Source organism: Chiloscyllium plagiosum, unplaced genomic scaffold (genome assembly GCF_037043375.1).
Source record: "Chiloscyllium plagiosum isolate Xiang-an unplaced genomic scaffold, Cpla_swu_hap1 HiC_scaffold_4, whole genome shotgun sequence".
Lineage (NCBI taxonomy): Eukaryota > Metazoa > Chordata > Chondrichthyes > Orectolobiformes > Hemiscylliidae > Chiloscyllium > Chiloscyllium plagiosum.
Window position 1 is genome coordinate 128,754,451 of NW_028270142.1, and position 15,829 is coordinate 128,770,279.

At 42.1% G+C, this 15,829-nt stretch overlaps 1 protein-coding gene across 1 annotated transcript; it reads right to left on the reverse strand.

Moving 5' to 3' along the window:
• Positions 1-3,739: 3,739 nt before the first annotated feature.
• On the reverse strand, positions 3,740-15,516 carry LOC122548884 (chromatin accessibility complex protein 1). Its single transcript, XM_043687789.2, has 3 exons — positions 15,337-15,516; positions 13,985-14,108; positions 3,740-4,279 (listed from the first exon to the last, which is right to left on the reverse strand). Exons 1-3 carry the CDS (start codon positions 15,514-15,516, stop codon positions 4,128-4,130), a joined length of 456 nt encoding a protein of 151 aa, XP_043543724.2. The 3' UTR covers positions 3,740-4,127.
• Between the last annotated feature and the right edge of the window lie 313 nt (positions 15,517-15,829).

Here is a 15,829-nt window from a genome sequence, read left to right on the forward strand (position 1 = left end):
CCCCTCTCACGGAAATACATCTTACAGACAATATTCCAAACATCGTTACTGCCGTAATGTACCATCAAGAGGTGAGACGCACCAGAGATGGTTGTGCAGTGGAATACAGTTCAACGTCCTTAATTTTGACTCCAGACTCCATGAAGCCTCATGGCGTGAGATCAAACATGGGCAGGAATGGACTCTCAGGAGGAGAATGTGTTGCTGGAAAAGCGCAGCAGGTCAGGTAGCATCCAAGGAGCAGGACAATCGACGTTTCGGGCATGAGCCCTTCTTCCTGAAGAAGGGCTCGTGCCCGAAACATCGATTCTCCTGCTCCTTGAATGTTGGCTGACCTGCTGCGCTTTTCCAGCAACACATTTTCAGCTCTGATCTCCAGCATCTGCAGTCCTCACTTTCTCTCAGGAGGAGAAGGCTCCTCAAGTAGCCCCATTCTTAGTAATGCTCAAGGTAATGTCCTAGACACCAACAATCTTGCATTGCTTCATGAATGATTTCTCCAGTGTTTGCTGATAATTGCACAATGTTCAGCAAGACGACTTAGCCTCTAGCGAATTGTATAAGTGGGGGTGTAGATAGAACTTTAAAATAATTGGGCTGATGTCAAATAAAAGGTTTAAAGAATCAAAAAGAAAAGATAGCAATGGAGCAGAGTGGCCAGAAGTGATTGATAATAAAAGTGTGACAGGAAAGAGTATAAAATATACATAGAAGAGACAGCAGATATTAGAACCAGAATAATCAGTAACAAGACAAAACATAATACACTTAATGGCGAGGTCCTCAGGAGTTTTGCTGAACAAAGATGTTAGAGTGCAGGTTCATAGCTCTTTGAAAGTGGATTTGCAGATAGATGGGATAGTGAAGGCGGCATTGGGTCTGCTTTCCTTTATTGGTCAGAATATTGAGTACAGGAGTTGAGAGGTCATGTTGCGGCTGTACCGGACAATGGTTAGGCCACTGTTGGAATATTGGGTGCAATTCTGGTGTCCTTCCTATCGGAAGGATGTTGTGAAACTTGAAAGGGTTCAGAAAAGATTACAAGGATGTTGCTAGGGTTGGAGGGTCTGAGCTACAGGGAGAGGCTAAACAGGCTGGGGCTGTTTTCCCTGGAGCATCTGAGGCTGAGGGGGTAACCTTATAGAGGTTTATAAAATTATGAGGGGCATGGATAGGATGAATAGACAAAGTCTTTTCCCTGGGATTGGGGAGTCCAGAACTAGAGGGCATAGGTTTAGGGTGAGAGGGGAAAGATATAAAAGAGACCTAAGGGGCAACTTTTTCACGCAGAGGGGGTACATATATGGAATGAGCTGCCAGAGGATGTGGTGGAGGCTGGTAGGTGGGTTGGGATATCTGGTCAGCATGGACGAGTTGGACCGAAGGGACTGTTTCTGTGTTGTACGTCTCTGACTAAATCTCCACACACCATTTGTAACAATATAAATGAGTTGAACACTCTGGAGGTAAGAAGCATGTTTCTGCTGATGGGTGAGTTTAGAACCAGAGGGCACAGTAGGAGAAGGCCATTTAGAACAGAGTTGAAGAGAAACCTTTTCACCTAGAGAGTGGTGGATATATGGAATGCCCTGCTCCAGAAGGCAGTGGAAGCCAAGTCTCTGGATACTTTCAAGAAAGAGATGGATAGAGCTCGTAAACATAGTGGAATCAAGGGTTATGGGGATAAGGCAGGATCAGGATACAGATTGTGGATGATCATAATGAATGGTGGTGCTGGCTTGAAGGGTCAAATGGCCAACTCCTGCACCTATTGTCATCCTTGGAGGATGCAACTGGAGAATTAAAAATGGAGAGGAACTTAGTGTTTTATTCATTAGAGTTTAGAAGAATGGAGAATGATCTTATAGAAACATACAAGGTTCTGAAGGGGCTTGATAGTGAGAAGAAATTTTGGAATTTTAGGATGGGGGTGAGGATAGGAGTCACAAAGTGAGGGAACATAGTTAAAACTGAGATGTGAAGCAATTTATTTTCCCAGAGTACTGAATATCTGAAATTCTCTACCCCAGAAAGTTGCAGATGCCAGTTAACTGGAAATATTTAAAGAGGAGGTAGATTTATATTCATTTGTTAATACCTCAAATACTTGAGCAGTCTGTATCCAAAGACAAGAAGAACTGGCAAGTTTCAGGTGTATATTGACAAGTAGCATTAATACAAGTGCCAGACAATAACCATCTCAAACAAGAGAGAAACCAATCATCATCCCTTGATGTTCACTGGCATAATTATCACTGAATTCCCACATTATCTACAGGTTAAGAGGTTACCATTGATCTCGAGAGCCACAGAAATAAATCAGAGGCTGGAATGTGAAGAGTAACTCCACTTCCTGACTCCTCAAAGCCTGTCCACAATCTACAAGGCACAGGTGAGAAGAGGATGGATGCAGTTCCAACAAAACTCAATAAGCTTGACATCAAAGTAAGCAGCCCAATTGATTCATAGAATCACACAGGACAGAAGAGGTCCTTCAGCCCATCAAGTCTGTACGGCCAAAATATTTGACTACATACACTAGTCACACTTTCCTGTAATAACCCCATAGCTTTGAATGTCATCCAAGTATTTCTTAAAGGTTGTGAAGTGTTGTGCCTCAACTATCCTCTGAGGCAGTACATTCCCAACCTCCAACGTCTAGGTGAAAAAGCTTTAAGTCACCAGATGGACTTCAAACAGTTCAAGGCAGCAGCTCATCACCACCTTTTCAAAAGCAACTTGGGAGAAGCAATAAATGATTAGATTGGATTCCCATCGGCCCAACAAGTCCACACTTACCCTCCAAAGGGTAATCCACCCAGACCCATTCCCCTACATTTACCCCTGACTAATGCACCTAACATTATGGGCAATTTAGCATAGCCCATTCACCTAACCTGCACATCTTTGGGTTGTGGGAGGAAACCCATGCAGACATGGACAGTTGCCCGAGGCAGGAATCAAACCCAGGTCCCTGGCACTGTGAGGCAGTAGTGGTGATCACCGAGCCACCATACCACCTAGCCCAGACAACGAAACCCACAACCTGTAAGAGAATTTTTAAAAATTCAGTTGTCTGCATATGTGCGTAGCCAGTGTGGGATGATTTGGTGCAAACCCAAGTCCAGAACATGTCATTTCCACATTTTTCACAGCATTGTGATTCTTGTGCAGGAAGATGCAGTCCTCTAATGTTTTCCTGACAAAGTACAGCAGTTAGATCAAGAGAACCAAGTCTAAGTGGAATGGCTGAGTTGGATCAAGTGTGATTAAATTAGATACCCACAAAATGCTAATTTTAAGCTAGGGAACATTGAGTGAGGCACTCTGTCCAGACAGATTGGCTATCGCCACCAAGGACTGTTAAGTTTGTACAGCAGCTTTTCTAACGCAATGACACACATCCAAAGGAACAAGTTCTAGCCACGAGGGATTTTTTTCACTGCTTGACAATCAGAATCACTACAACACATACTGTACAGTGCAGCTGCCTACTCTTACATTTTGAGACATTAGTAAAACGGCTTAGTACAAATTCTGAATATCTACTTGGAATTTGCTCTCAAACAAATTTTTTTATACAAATGTTAAAAACTGGGGATCTTGCACCCCCAGTGGAAAGTTTCATTTGGAGGATAAAGTAAGAGCACTCAATTCACTCCACTAAAAGTTAAAAAATATAAAATTGAGCATTTCTACAAAATAAATATCTAATTCAGTCAGTATTAAATGATCTCAATCCAATAATACATTTGTCTCTTTATTTTTCCAAACATACAAAAGTATATTTCACATATTTACACAATATCATACCAAATTTGTCCTGTTATTTACCAATAACACAACTAGGAAGACAAAAAACTCGTCTTTTCAAAACGAAAAACAGCAGTTTCCTATCATTGAACTGAAGGAACTGTTAACGTTAACTCCAGACTTCCTATTTGATCATTACTCACTTCTTCACAGTTACCTATACTTTGGAATTTACAAGTTTTGCATATGCAGGTTTGTGTCGAATAATCCCAAAGTACACATTAGTCTTGGCAATGAGATTTGCTATATATTGCAGCTTTTGTACAATCGCCAGTTAGATGCTGGTATAGTGAAAAGGCACTTTGCAACTTCCTTTAGGACTCATTTTCCTCTTCATCCTCATCTTCATCCTCCTCGTCATCCTCGTCATTTTCATCATTGCCTTCTGCATCATCACCTCCTCCTTCTTTCTCCTCCTCGAGCATCTTGAGGTATTCGCTTGCTAAGATCTTCTTTGGTAAGATATCTGTAACAGTATTATCACCTTGTTAAAGCAGATATCCATCAAATTATTGCTTCAGTATATGACTGATTAGTCATACTTCCAATAACTATAACCAAGCATATCCTTTTCTCCCCCCATAAAACACCTCTCTAATAAGTACCTACTGATGCCTGTGCTTTAGCCAATTTCTTATCCACTTCCAAATTTTAGGTCTTTTCTGCAGTCCATTCCAAAGTATACAGGATATGAGATGCAGAAGCAGGCCACTCAAATCAACAACCACACTGCACCCCTCCCCCTCCCCAAACACAGGTGATTTGCTTCGAGTTTCTTCCCACCTTGCCCGATCAAAATCTACCATTGCAACTCTCTATTCCCTTCTCCCTCGCATTTGTACATTTTCCCGTTAAATGCACCTATCCTGTTCATGGTCAATATTTTCATCATTCACTGGGTAAAGACATCTCTCCTGAACACCGCATTGAATTTCCTGAGAGACTCTCCAATATTGATAGCCTCTAGAAATACTCTGCCCCACAAAAGGGACAGTTCTTTGCTAACCAAACAATGCCTTACATCATTTTAAAGATCCCTATTAAACTACAGATGATGGCATAATGTCACTGGGCTAGTAACCCAGGCTGAAGAAAATGGGTTATATAGTCATAGAGATGTACAGCACGGAAACAGACCCTTTGGTTCAACTCATCCATGCCGACCAGATATCCTAACCTAATCTAGTCCCATTTGCCAGCACTTGGCCCATATCCCTCTAAACTCTTCCTATTTATATACCAATTCAGTTGCCTTTTGTATGTTGTTAATGTACCAGCCTCCAGCACTCCCTCTGGCAGCTCATTCCATGCACGCAGTACCCTCTGTGAAAAAGGTGCCCCTTAGGTCTCATATCTTTCCTCTCTCACCCTAAACCTATGTGCTCAAGTTCTGGACTCCCCCACCCCAGGAAAAAGACCTTGTCTATTTACCCTACCCATGCCCCTCATGATTTTATAAACCTCTCACAGATATCATAGAATCCCTGCAATTCAGAAACAGGCTATTTGGCTCAACAAGTCCACACCAACTCTCTGAAGTGCATCCCACCAAGACTCACCTATAACAGACTCACTTCCAGATCTATTTACAACAATTTCCTTCCTTAAGAGACATTACCCTGCAGGACATTTGTGAAAGAAGTGGGAATTTTCCAACAATCATTTCAGTATTTTTATGAATCACTAAAAAGCAAGGGAGGTGAGGCACCTGTGACAGGCAGTTACAGACTCACCCTCTAACACTGCATTTCCCATGGCTAATCCACCTAATTTAAACATCCCTGCATACTATGGGCAATTTAGCATGGCCAATCCACCTAACCTGCACATCTTTGGACTGTGGGAAAGGAACCCACACAGACACGGAGAATGTGCAAACTCCACACAGACAGTCGTCCGAGACTGGAATTGAACCCGGGTCCCTGACGCTGTGAGACAGCAGTGCCAACCACTGAGCCACTGTGCCATCCCATTCTTGCAGGTTGTGTAATTTAAATTCAATTAATCAATTTGGATTAAAAAGCAATCTTTACTGATTTATAAAAATACTGAAGTGATTGTTGGAAAATTCCCACTTGTTTCACAAGTGTCCTGTAGGGTAATGTCTCCTAGGAAGGGAAATTGTTATAAATGGAACTGCAAGGATCTAATGAGTTAATACTAGATTGAATCCAATAAACAGCACCCACTATGATGCATGAGGACTTTGTGGGAGAGTAAGGTAAGATTCTGAGAGAGAGACCAAAGATTGTCTTTCCAGAGGGAGCAAGCAAGGGAGGTGACAGGCAGTCAGCATTATATAAAAGATATGGGATTACAGCACACCCAACATGGTGAATGGTGAGAGATCTGAAGGTTTAATTAAGCAGCACTAATCCCAACATGGCAAATAGGTCAGTAACCCAGAAGACTTCAAGAAACATTGATATTATTGATTGCCAATCCCTGCAAACCACAAAAAGACCTATGGAAACAACACTGAAAAATACTTCAGAGAGAAGGAGACAGAAAGCATTCTAGACCAGAAAAGAGGAGTGCTGGAACTGAAGAAATCTGCAGATCCAAGAAAGAGGTTCAGGCTGCATCACAAACTGGAGGCCAAGTTGAACCAGTGAGTGGATGGACTTGGAAAATGTATGCGTCAAAACTAAAAAAATCTCTGGTACAAAGAGGGAAACTTTAAATAGTACAGTAATTCAGGCTGAAGGTACAAGAATCCAAATAAATAAATTGTAGTTCAGATCAAATAATGCCACCATGACATACAGATACGACTCAGTACAGAGGTGGAGCCAATAGGCCCAAGACAGAATTTTGCAAAATCCAGGAATGAACTTTTTGGGGAAATAAAAAAATCAAACGTTTAATGCAGACAAATGTTGGTATTTTAAAATTAGTAAGTGATTCTGGTGTAAATCTTATTCAGGATACTCCCCAAAGCTGTGAATCTCAATCACAGCTGCAAACAGCAGAAAAATCCTCCATAGCAAAATGAGGAAGAACCACCATTATTGCAAACCAAATCCTCCATATAGAGTACACAATCACAATAGGAAATAGTGTTAGCATAAAGATTCAGTTTCAAAGATGGGCCTAATAGAACATACAATTGGACATTCTGTGGAAAAATATTCTTAAGGCATAAAATAGCTTTGAAACTGGATACCAAGTTCAGAAACTACATAAGTAAATACACTTCTGTACACAGTTAGGAGTAAAATAGATTATTTTAATAATAAAATAATCTTTCAAGTAATAATAAAAGCAAAAGAGACATTTGAAAAGATACTGAAAGCCTGTGACAAATATTTAAATCTATAATAAAATGCTTGAAAGATCAGGATTTAAACAGATGAATATAGAATATAACATCCATGGGAATCTCTAAGGACAGGTGAACAAATATGACTCTGGTGGTTTCAAGAGACTGGACTATTGCTGGCATGACAGACAAATCTTTGCCTTTTATTTCCTTAACTCACTTGTGATACATATGCATTGATGATTCAAATGTACTGCAGTCCAAAGACAACATGACACTAGAGAGTCATTCAGATGATAAATGAAGCAGAAGACCAGAGGTAACACCAATCTTAACAGAGAAACTTAGCAGGAAGGATCTTTAAAACCATTCAGTTCTGAAGTACAATAATCACGAAAGAGACAAATGATAAGCCAATGTAATAGGACAGAAAAACTTTGCCAACATTGTGGAGCAAAGAGATCTCAGGAGGGGTGCCCAGCTATCAAAAGCAAAAGGTCATTTCCAGAAAATGTGCTGAAGCTATACACAGCCATATAAAAAACAAATTAAAACAAGAGATAATTGAGGTACAAGTCTCCAGTTCTAAAGCTCTCTTTGGGGAAACTTAACTCAGATTAAACAAATTGAAAAGTAGACATTTGTGTCAATAAATATCTCATAAATTTTAAGCTAGACATGGGAACAAGTGACACAATATTATCAAATACTGAACCTTCATTAACAAATTACTGCTTACAGCAGACAGAAATTCAACTACATGCTTCAGAGGCATTGTACTTGATATTAAACATGTGCTGCAAGAAAAACTCCAATACAGGAGAATTCAAGTAGCAGAAAATCAATAACGTACTTCATAACCAGGAATTCTTACTTCTGAGTAAAAGGGTATTAAACCTCAATCTCATTCAAAAGTTAAGCAGAAGTCAAGAACAGCTGGTAGATGATTTTACAGGGCTTAATGAGCTCATGCAGAACCGGAACAAAAGGCATAATCCCAAGGTCAGTTACAGTGGAATTACAAATGTGTTTCATAGAGTCATAGAGATGTACAGCATGGAAACAGACCCTTCGGTCCAACCCGTCCATGCCGACCAGATATCCCAACCCAATCTAGTCCCACTGGCCAGCACCCGGCCCATATCCCTCCAAACCCTTCCTATTCATATACCCAACCAAATGCCTCTTAAATGTTGCAATTGTACCAGCCTCCACCACTTCCTCTGGCAGCTCATTCCATATATGTACCACCCTCTGCGTGAAAAAGTTGCCCCTTAGGTCTCTTTTATATCTTACCCTTCTCACCCTAAACCTATGCCCTCTAGTTCTGGACTCCCCGACCCCAGGGAAAAGACTTTGTCTATTTATCCTATCCATGCCCCTCATAACTTTGTAAACCTCTATAAGGTCACCCCCTCAGCCTCCGACTCTCCAGGGAAAACAGCCCCAGCCTGTTCAGCCTCTCCCTGTAGCTCAGACCCTCCAACCCTGGCAACATCCTTGTAAATCTTTTCTGAACCCTTTCAAGTTTCACAACATCCTTCCGATAGGAAGGACACCAGAATTGCACGCAATATTCCAACAGTGGCCTAGCCAATGTCCTGTACAGCCGCAACATGACCTCCCAACTCATGTACGCATTACTCTGACCAATAAAGGAAAGCATACCAAACGCCTTCTTCACTATCCTATCTACCTGCGACTCCACTTTCAAGGAGCTATGAACCTGCACTCCAAGGTCTCTTTGTTCAGCAACACTCCCTGGGACCTTACCATTAAGTGTATAAGTCCTGCTAAGATTAGATTATTAGATTAGATTACATTACAGTGTGGAAACAGGCCCTTTGGCCCAACAAGTCCACACCGACCCGTCGAAGCGCAACCCACCCATACCCCTACATTTACCCCTTACCTAACACTATGGGCAATTTAGCATGGCCAATTCACCTGACCTGCACATCTTTAGACTGTGGGAGGAAACCGGAGCACCCGGAGGAAACCCACGCAGACACGGGGAGAACGTGCAAACTCCACACAGTCAGTCGCCTGAGGTGGGAATTGAACCCAGTGGTTACACTGTGCCGCTAAGATTTGCTTTCCCAAAATGCAGCACCTCGCATTTATCTGAATTAAACTCCATCTGCCACTTCTCGGCCCATTGGCCCATCTGGTCCAGATCCTATCGTAATCGGAGGTAACCCTCTTCGCTGTCCACTTCACCTCCAATTTTGATGTCATCTGCAAACTTACTAACTGTACCTCTTATGCTCACATCCAAATCATTTATGTAAATGACAAAAAGTAGAGGGCCCAGCACCGATCCTTGTGGCACTCCACTGGTCACAGGTCTCCAGTCTGAAAAACAACCCTCCACCACTATCCTCTATCCTCGACCTTTGAGCCAGTTCTGTATCCAAATGGCTAGTTCTCCCTGTATTCCATGCAATCTAACCTTGCTAATCAGTCTCCCATGGGGAACCTTCTCGAATGCCTTACTGAAGTCCATATAGATCACATCTACTGCTCTGTCCTCATCAATATTCTTTGATACTTCTTCAAAAAACTCAATCAAGTTTGTGAGACATGATTTCCCACGCACAAAGTCATGTTGACTATCCCGAATCAGTCCTTGCCTTTCCAAATACATGTATATCCTATCCCTCAGTATTCCCTCCAACGACTTGCCCACCACCGAGGTCAGGCTCACCGGTCTATAGTTCCCTGGCTTGTCTTTTCCGCCCTTCTTAAACAGTGGCACCACGTTTGCCAACCTCCAGTCATCTGGCACCTCACGTGTGACTATCGATGATTCAAATATCTCAGCAAGAGGCCCAGCAATCACTTCTCTAGCTTCCCACAGAGTTTTAGGGTACACCTGATCAGGTCCTGGGGATTTATCCACCTTTAACCGTTTCAAGACATCCAGCACTTCTCCTCTGTAATCTGGACATTTTGCAAGATGTCACCATCTATACCCTTACAGTCTACATCTTCCATATCCTTTTCCACAGTAAACACTGATGCAAAATATTCATTTAGTATCTCCCCCATTTTCTGTGGCTCCACACAAAGGCCGCCTTGCTGATCTTTGAGGGGCCCTATTCTCTCCCTAGTTACCCTTTTGTCCTTAATATATTTGTAAAAGCCCTTTGGATTCTCCTTAATTCTATTTGCCAAAGCTATCTCATGTCCCCGTTTTGCCCTCCTGATTTCCCTCTTAAGTATACTCCTACTTCCTTTATACTCTCCTAAAGGATTCACTCGATCTATCCTGTCTGTACCTGACATATGCTTCCTTCTTATTCTTAACCAAACCCTCAAATTCTTTAGTCATCCAGCATTCCCTATACGTACCAGCCTTCCCTGACAGGAATATACTTTCTCTCCATTCTTGTTATCTCATTTCTGAAGGCTTCCCATTTTCCAGCCATCCCTTTACCTGCGAACATCTGCCTCCAATCAGCTTTCAAAAGTTCTTGCCTAATAACGTCAAAATTGGCTTTTCTCCAATTTAGAATTTCAACTTTTAGATCTGGTCCATCCTTTTCCAGCACTATTTTAAAACAAATAGAATTATGGTCGCTGGCCCCAAAGTGCTCCCCCATTGACACCTCAGTCACCTGCCCTGCCTTATTTCCCAAGAGTAGGTCAAGTTTTGCACCTTTTCTAGAAGGTACATCCACATACTGAATCAGAAAATTGTCTTGTATACACTTAAGAAATTCCTCTCCATCTAAACCTTTAACACTATGGTAGTCCCAGTCGATGTTTGGAAAGTTAAAATCCCCTACCATAACTACCCTATTATTCTTACAGATAGCTGAGATCTCCTTACAAGTTTGTTTCTCAATTTCCCTCTGACTATTGGGGCATCTATAATACAATCCCAATAATGTGATCATTCCTTTCTTATTTCTCAGTTCCAACCAAATAACTTCCCTAGATGTATTTCCGGGAATATCCTCCCTCAGTACAGCTGTAATGCCATCCCTTATCAAAAACGCCACTCCCCCTCCTCTCTTGCCTCCCTTTCTATCCTTCCTGTAGCATTTGTATCCTGGAACATTAAGCTGCCAGTCCTGCCCATCCCTGAGCCATGTTTCCGTCATTGCTATGATATCTCAGTCCCATGTTCCTAACCATGCCTGGAGTTCATCTGCCTTCTCTGTTAGGCCCCTTGCATTGAAATAAATGCAGTTTAATTTATTAGTCCTACCTGTCCCTGACTGTTTGACTCACTTCTGTTCTCAGCTCAGATCCGTCTCAGACCGATCTCTTTCCTCACTATCTCCCTGGGTCCCACCCCCCCACCTTACTAGTTTAAATCCTCCCTAGCAGTTCTAGCAAATTTCCCTGCCAGTATATTAGTTCCCTTCCAATTTAGGTGCAATCCATCTTTCTTGTACAGGTCACTTCGACTCCAAAAGAGATTCCAATGATACAAAAATGTGAATCCTTCTCCCACACACCAGTTCCTCAGCCATGCATTCATCTGCTCTATCCTCCTATTCCTGCCCTCACTAGCTTATAGCACTGAGAATAATCCAGATATTACTACCCTTGAGGACCTCCTTTTTAAATTTCTGCCTAACTCTCTGTAATCTCCCTTCAGAATCTCAACCTTTTCCCTTCCAATGTTGGTTCCAATGTGGACAATGACCTCCTACTGGCCCCTCTCCCCCGTGAGAACATTCTGCACCCTCTCTGAGACATCCTTGATCCTGGCACCAGGGAAACAACACACCATTCTGCTTTTTCTCTGCTGGCCACAGAAATGTCTGTCTGTACTTCTGCTTTCATGTAGACAATGAGATGGAAGTGAGTACATTGGTTTTGTAGAAATAGTATCCACCATTATCAAAGATTCCAAGTGCCAACAAGCTTCAAAAATAAAAGGTCAATAAAGAAACAACTGAACAATTTCCTCATGAGAAGCAAATGTAGCATCTGCAACTGAACTGAGCCAAACTACTGAATACAGAATGGTGAACAACCAGTTATGACAAATCTAAGTCACACGTTAGATGTGAAGGTGACTTGGAAAGGAATAAGTGGAAGTTGACCTCCCTACCGCCCAAAGACTAATCTTCACGTAGCACAATTGAAGAAATGAGCAAGTTTATTTCCCTATTAACTCAACCATGGAGGGTAAATGAGAAATTGAAAACTAATCAATTAATTGAAGTAAGACAAAATTTAGTTAGGGGGAGTTTGAGACCAAACATCCATGGAAACAAACAAACTTTGGTGCATACAATTCAGAGAAATAAGCAATTATTTAAGATTACGCAAAGATAAAAAAGTGTTTGCTCTAGTAGGGTTAACATCCTATATGAAAGAAACACAAGGGATTAAAAATTCAGAACAGAAGCTCAGACCACCAGGAAAACAGGTCAAGACAATTACTTTTTACACATCAAAGAAAATTATTGCAAGTCTGAAAATAACTTGTTTAGGAAACACTAATAACCTACAGCTGTCTGAATTTGTAATGTCAAGACTGGGAAAATGCTGTATGTGGAACTGTGATTTCTGAAAAGGTTCCTACTTGATTGAGCATAATAAGCATGACACTTTGTGATGATATCACAAAGACTTGGTGACATAGTAAAGTAGGATTTTGTGGGAGGTGGATGCAACTTCAGGCTTTTCGAATAAAATCTAGGAACACATTACTGCAGATGCTGGAATCTATGCTGAAACAACAAATGCTGGCGATCACAGCAGGTCATGCTTAAACACTTGCTCACTCTCCATGGATGCTGACTGACCCGCTGCGATTGCCAGCATTTGTGGTTTTCAGTGCAATAAAATACATCTGTTTATGCTACAAAGCTCTTCTAATTAGGCCAGAAGATGTCTACCGTTGCTTGCACAAGACAACGTAAGCCCCTAAAGAACTCATCATATTTGTACACAACAGAAAGGTGCGGTCCTTTCCCAGTCTGGCCTACAGTCAACTCCAAACACAGCAATGCAATTGACTCTTAAACTGCTCTCTAAAATGGCTTAACAGTGCACTCAGTTGTAGTGGAATTAGGGATGAGCAACAAATGTTGACCTTGCCATTAATGTCCACATCCCATACAACAATAAAGGGGGAGAAAAACAAATCCCCCTCAAGTCTTTTTTTTCAAAGAAAGAGACCCAGTCTGTCAATCCTTTCCTGATGTGTATAGTCACACACTTCTGGTATTAGCCTTGTCAATCTTCTCTGCACCCCCTCCATTTCTTTTTTATTCTTTTTATAATTCGGCAACCAGATTACTCTAACGTTGTTTGGCATAAGTTCACACGTGGTTATCACTCTAGGCTAATTCTGCAATGTTTTACAACTTGCGTTTTTACTCAGATTTCTTTGTTCCTCCCACTTAAAGACTTGCACCTTCTAAGACATGTGACCTTCCTATTCTTTCTTTCCACTAAAACATACGACATCAGATTTATCTGTTCGGAACTTTATTTGCCAAGTTCTTCTGCAAGTTTATTTATGTTCTTTTGAGATTTGTCAAACTAGTTTCAAAAGTAAAAGGAGGAGCAAATTAGTGCAGATGCTGGAATCTGTACTGAAAACAAAAAAAAAACTGGAAATCACAGCAGGTCAAGCTGCATCCTTGGAGAGAGAGCAAGCTAATGTTTCAAGTCTAGATGACTCTTCATCAGAGCTCTGCTTCAGCTTAGATGACAAAAAGTCATCTAGACTTGAAACATTAGCTTGCTCTGTCTTCACAGATGTTGCCTGACCTGTGATTCCCAGAATTTTTTGTTTCCAGTTTGAAAAAGTAAATGATGTAATTCAAATGTTCTCTACTTGATGTCATTCATTGTACTTAATGACCTTTCCATCACCTAAATGTCTCAGTGAAAGTCGTTTTAACCTGTTCATAATAGTTATTGAGATATACACACCAGCCAGAAACTGGAATGTTTCAGAGTTCTCCACACAGTCAGCCAGGTGATTGTATGTTAATTCCTTCTTTTCTGAACTGCTGCTTTTGTATGCACATGTGGCTAGGTGCTGCACAAATAATTCCTGAAATATAATAACAAGGAGTTCAACAGAAGCAAACTATTCAGATGCAGGAAATCTGAAATATAAGCAGTAAGTGCAGGAGAAATTCAGTAGATCTGATAGCAAACATGGAGAGAAAAACAGAGTTATGTTTCAAGTCTAACCACTGTTCTTTGGAAAAGTTTCCAGGGTTGAAGTGTTACAGTGCAGAAGGAAGCCATGCAGCCCATTATGTCTCCACCAGCTCACTAAATGAGAATTATTACAGATATAGAGTCACTTGACTCAAAACATTAATTGTTTCTCTCTCTGCCAAGACCTGCTGAGATTTTCCAGTACACTAACTTTATATCACCAAACAATATAACATGTACAACACCTTAGCAGGTCGCATACACTTAATGGTAAGGTCCTAGGGAGTGTTGCTGAACAAAGAGACCTTGGAGTGCAGTTTCATAGTTCATTGAAAGTGAAGTCACAGGCCGATAGGATAGTGAAGATGATGTTTGGTCTGCTTTCCTTTATTGGTCAGAATATGGAGTTCAGGAATTGGGAGGTCATCTTGTGGCTGTACAAGACATTGGTTAGGCCACTGTTGGTATATTGCGTGGAATTCTGGTCTCCTTCCTATCGGTAAGATGTTGTGAAACTTGAAAGGGTTCAGAAAAGATTTACAAGGATGTTGCCAGGGTTGGAGGATCTGAGCTACAGGGAGAGGCTGAACAGGCTGGGGCTGTTTTCCCTGGAACATCGGAGGCTGAGGGGTGACCCTATAGAGGTTTACAAAATTATGAGAGGCATGGATAGGGTAAATAGGCAAAGTCTTTTCCCTGGTATCGGGGAGTCCAGAACTAGAGGGCATAGGTTTAGGGTGAGAGGGGAAAGATATAAAAGAGACCCAAGGGGCAACTTTTTCACGCAGAGGGTGGTACGTGTATGGAATGAGCTGCCAGAGGATGTGGTGGAGGTTGGTACAATTGCAACATTTAAGAGGCATCTGGATGGGTATATGAATAAGAAGGGTTTGGAGGGATATGGGCCGGGTGCTGGCAGGTGGGACTAGATTGGGTTGGGATATCTGGTCGGCATGGACAGGTTGGACCGAAGGGTCTGTTTCCATGCTGTACATCTCTATGACTGTGCACTCCCCATTATCTCGCCACCACACTCCCTCTCCTCCACCTCACCCCCTTCTCCCCTATTCCTCCCCGCTCCCCCCCCCCCCAATCCCGGGCCGGGCCCCGCTCACCGTGGCCTTGGCAGTGAGGAACAAGGCGTCCTGGTTGATACTCGAGACGTCGGGGCAACTCTTCATGATGAGTTTGACCCGGGAGAGGGGCAGTGCAGCGGGGGCGGAAGCCGAGCCCGGGGCGGGGAGGCTGGGCCGAGCCGGGAACCTCAGGCCCTCACGCCGCTTCACCGCCGCCATCTTACTCAGCACACACCACTGCCGGCAGTTTGGAGAGGGGAGTCACGGTGGAATGGGGGAAGCTGGACAGAGGTTCTTCACAACCTAAACCGGTTCTCATTAACATAATGTACAAATTATCGTCAAATATATAAAGATGTAGGCAATTCACTTCCAGAAATACCCCTCTACTGGCAAAGAAAATTATAACTTAGACAAAAATCCCCTCCTGCTGAGACAAACTTGGTCTCAACCATCCTGGATCATTCCACATGAAAAGGGGGGAGATGTGAAACACTGATTAAATATTTTCACGTAAATCTTGCTTTCTACA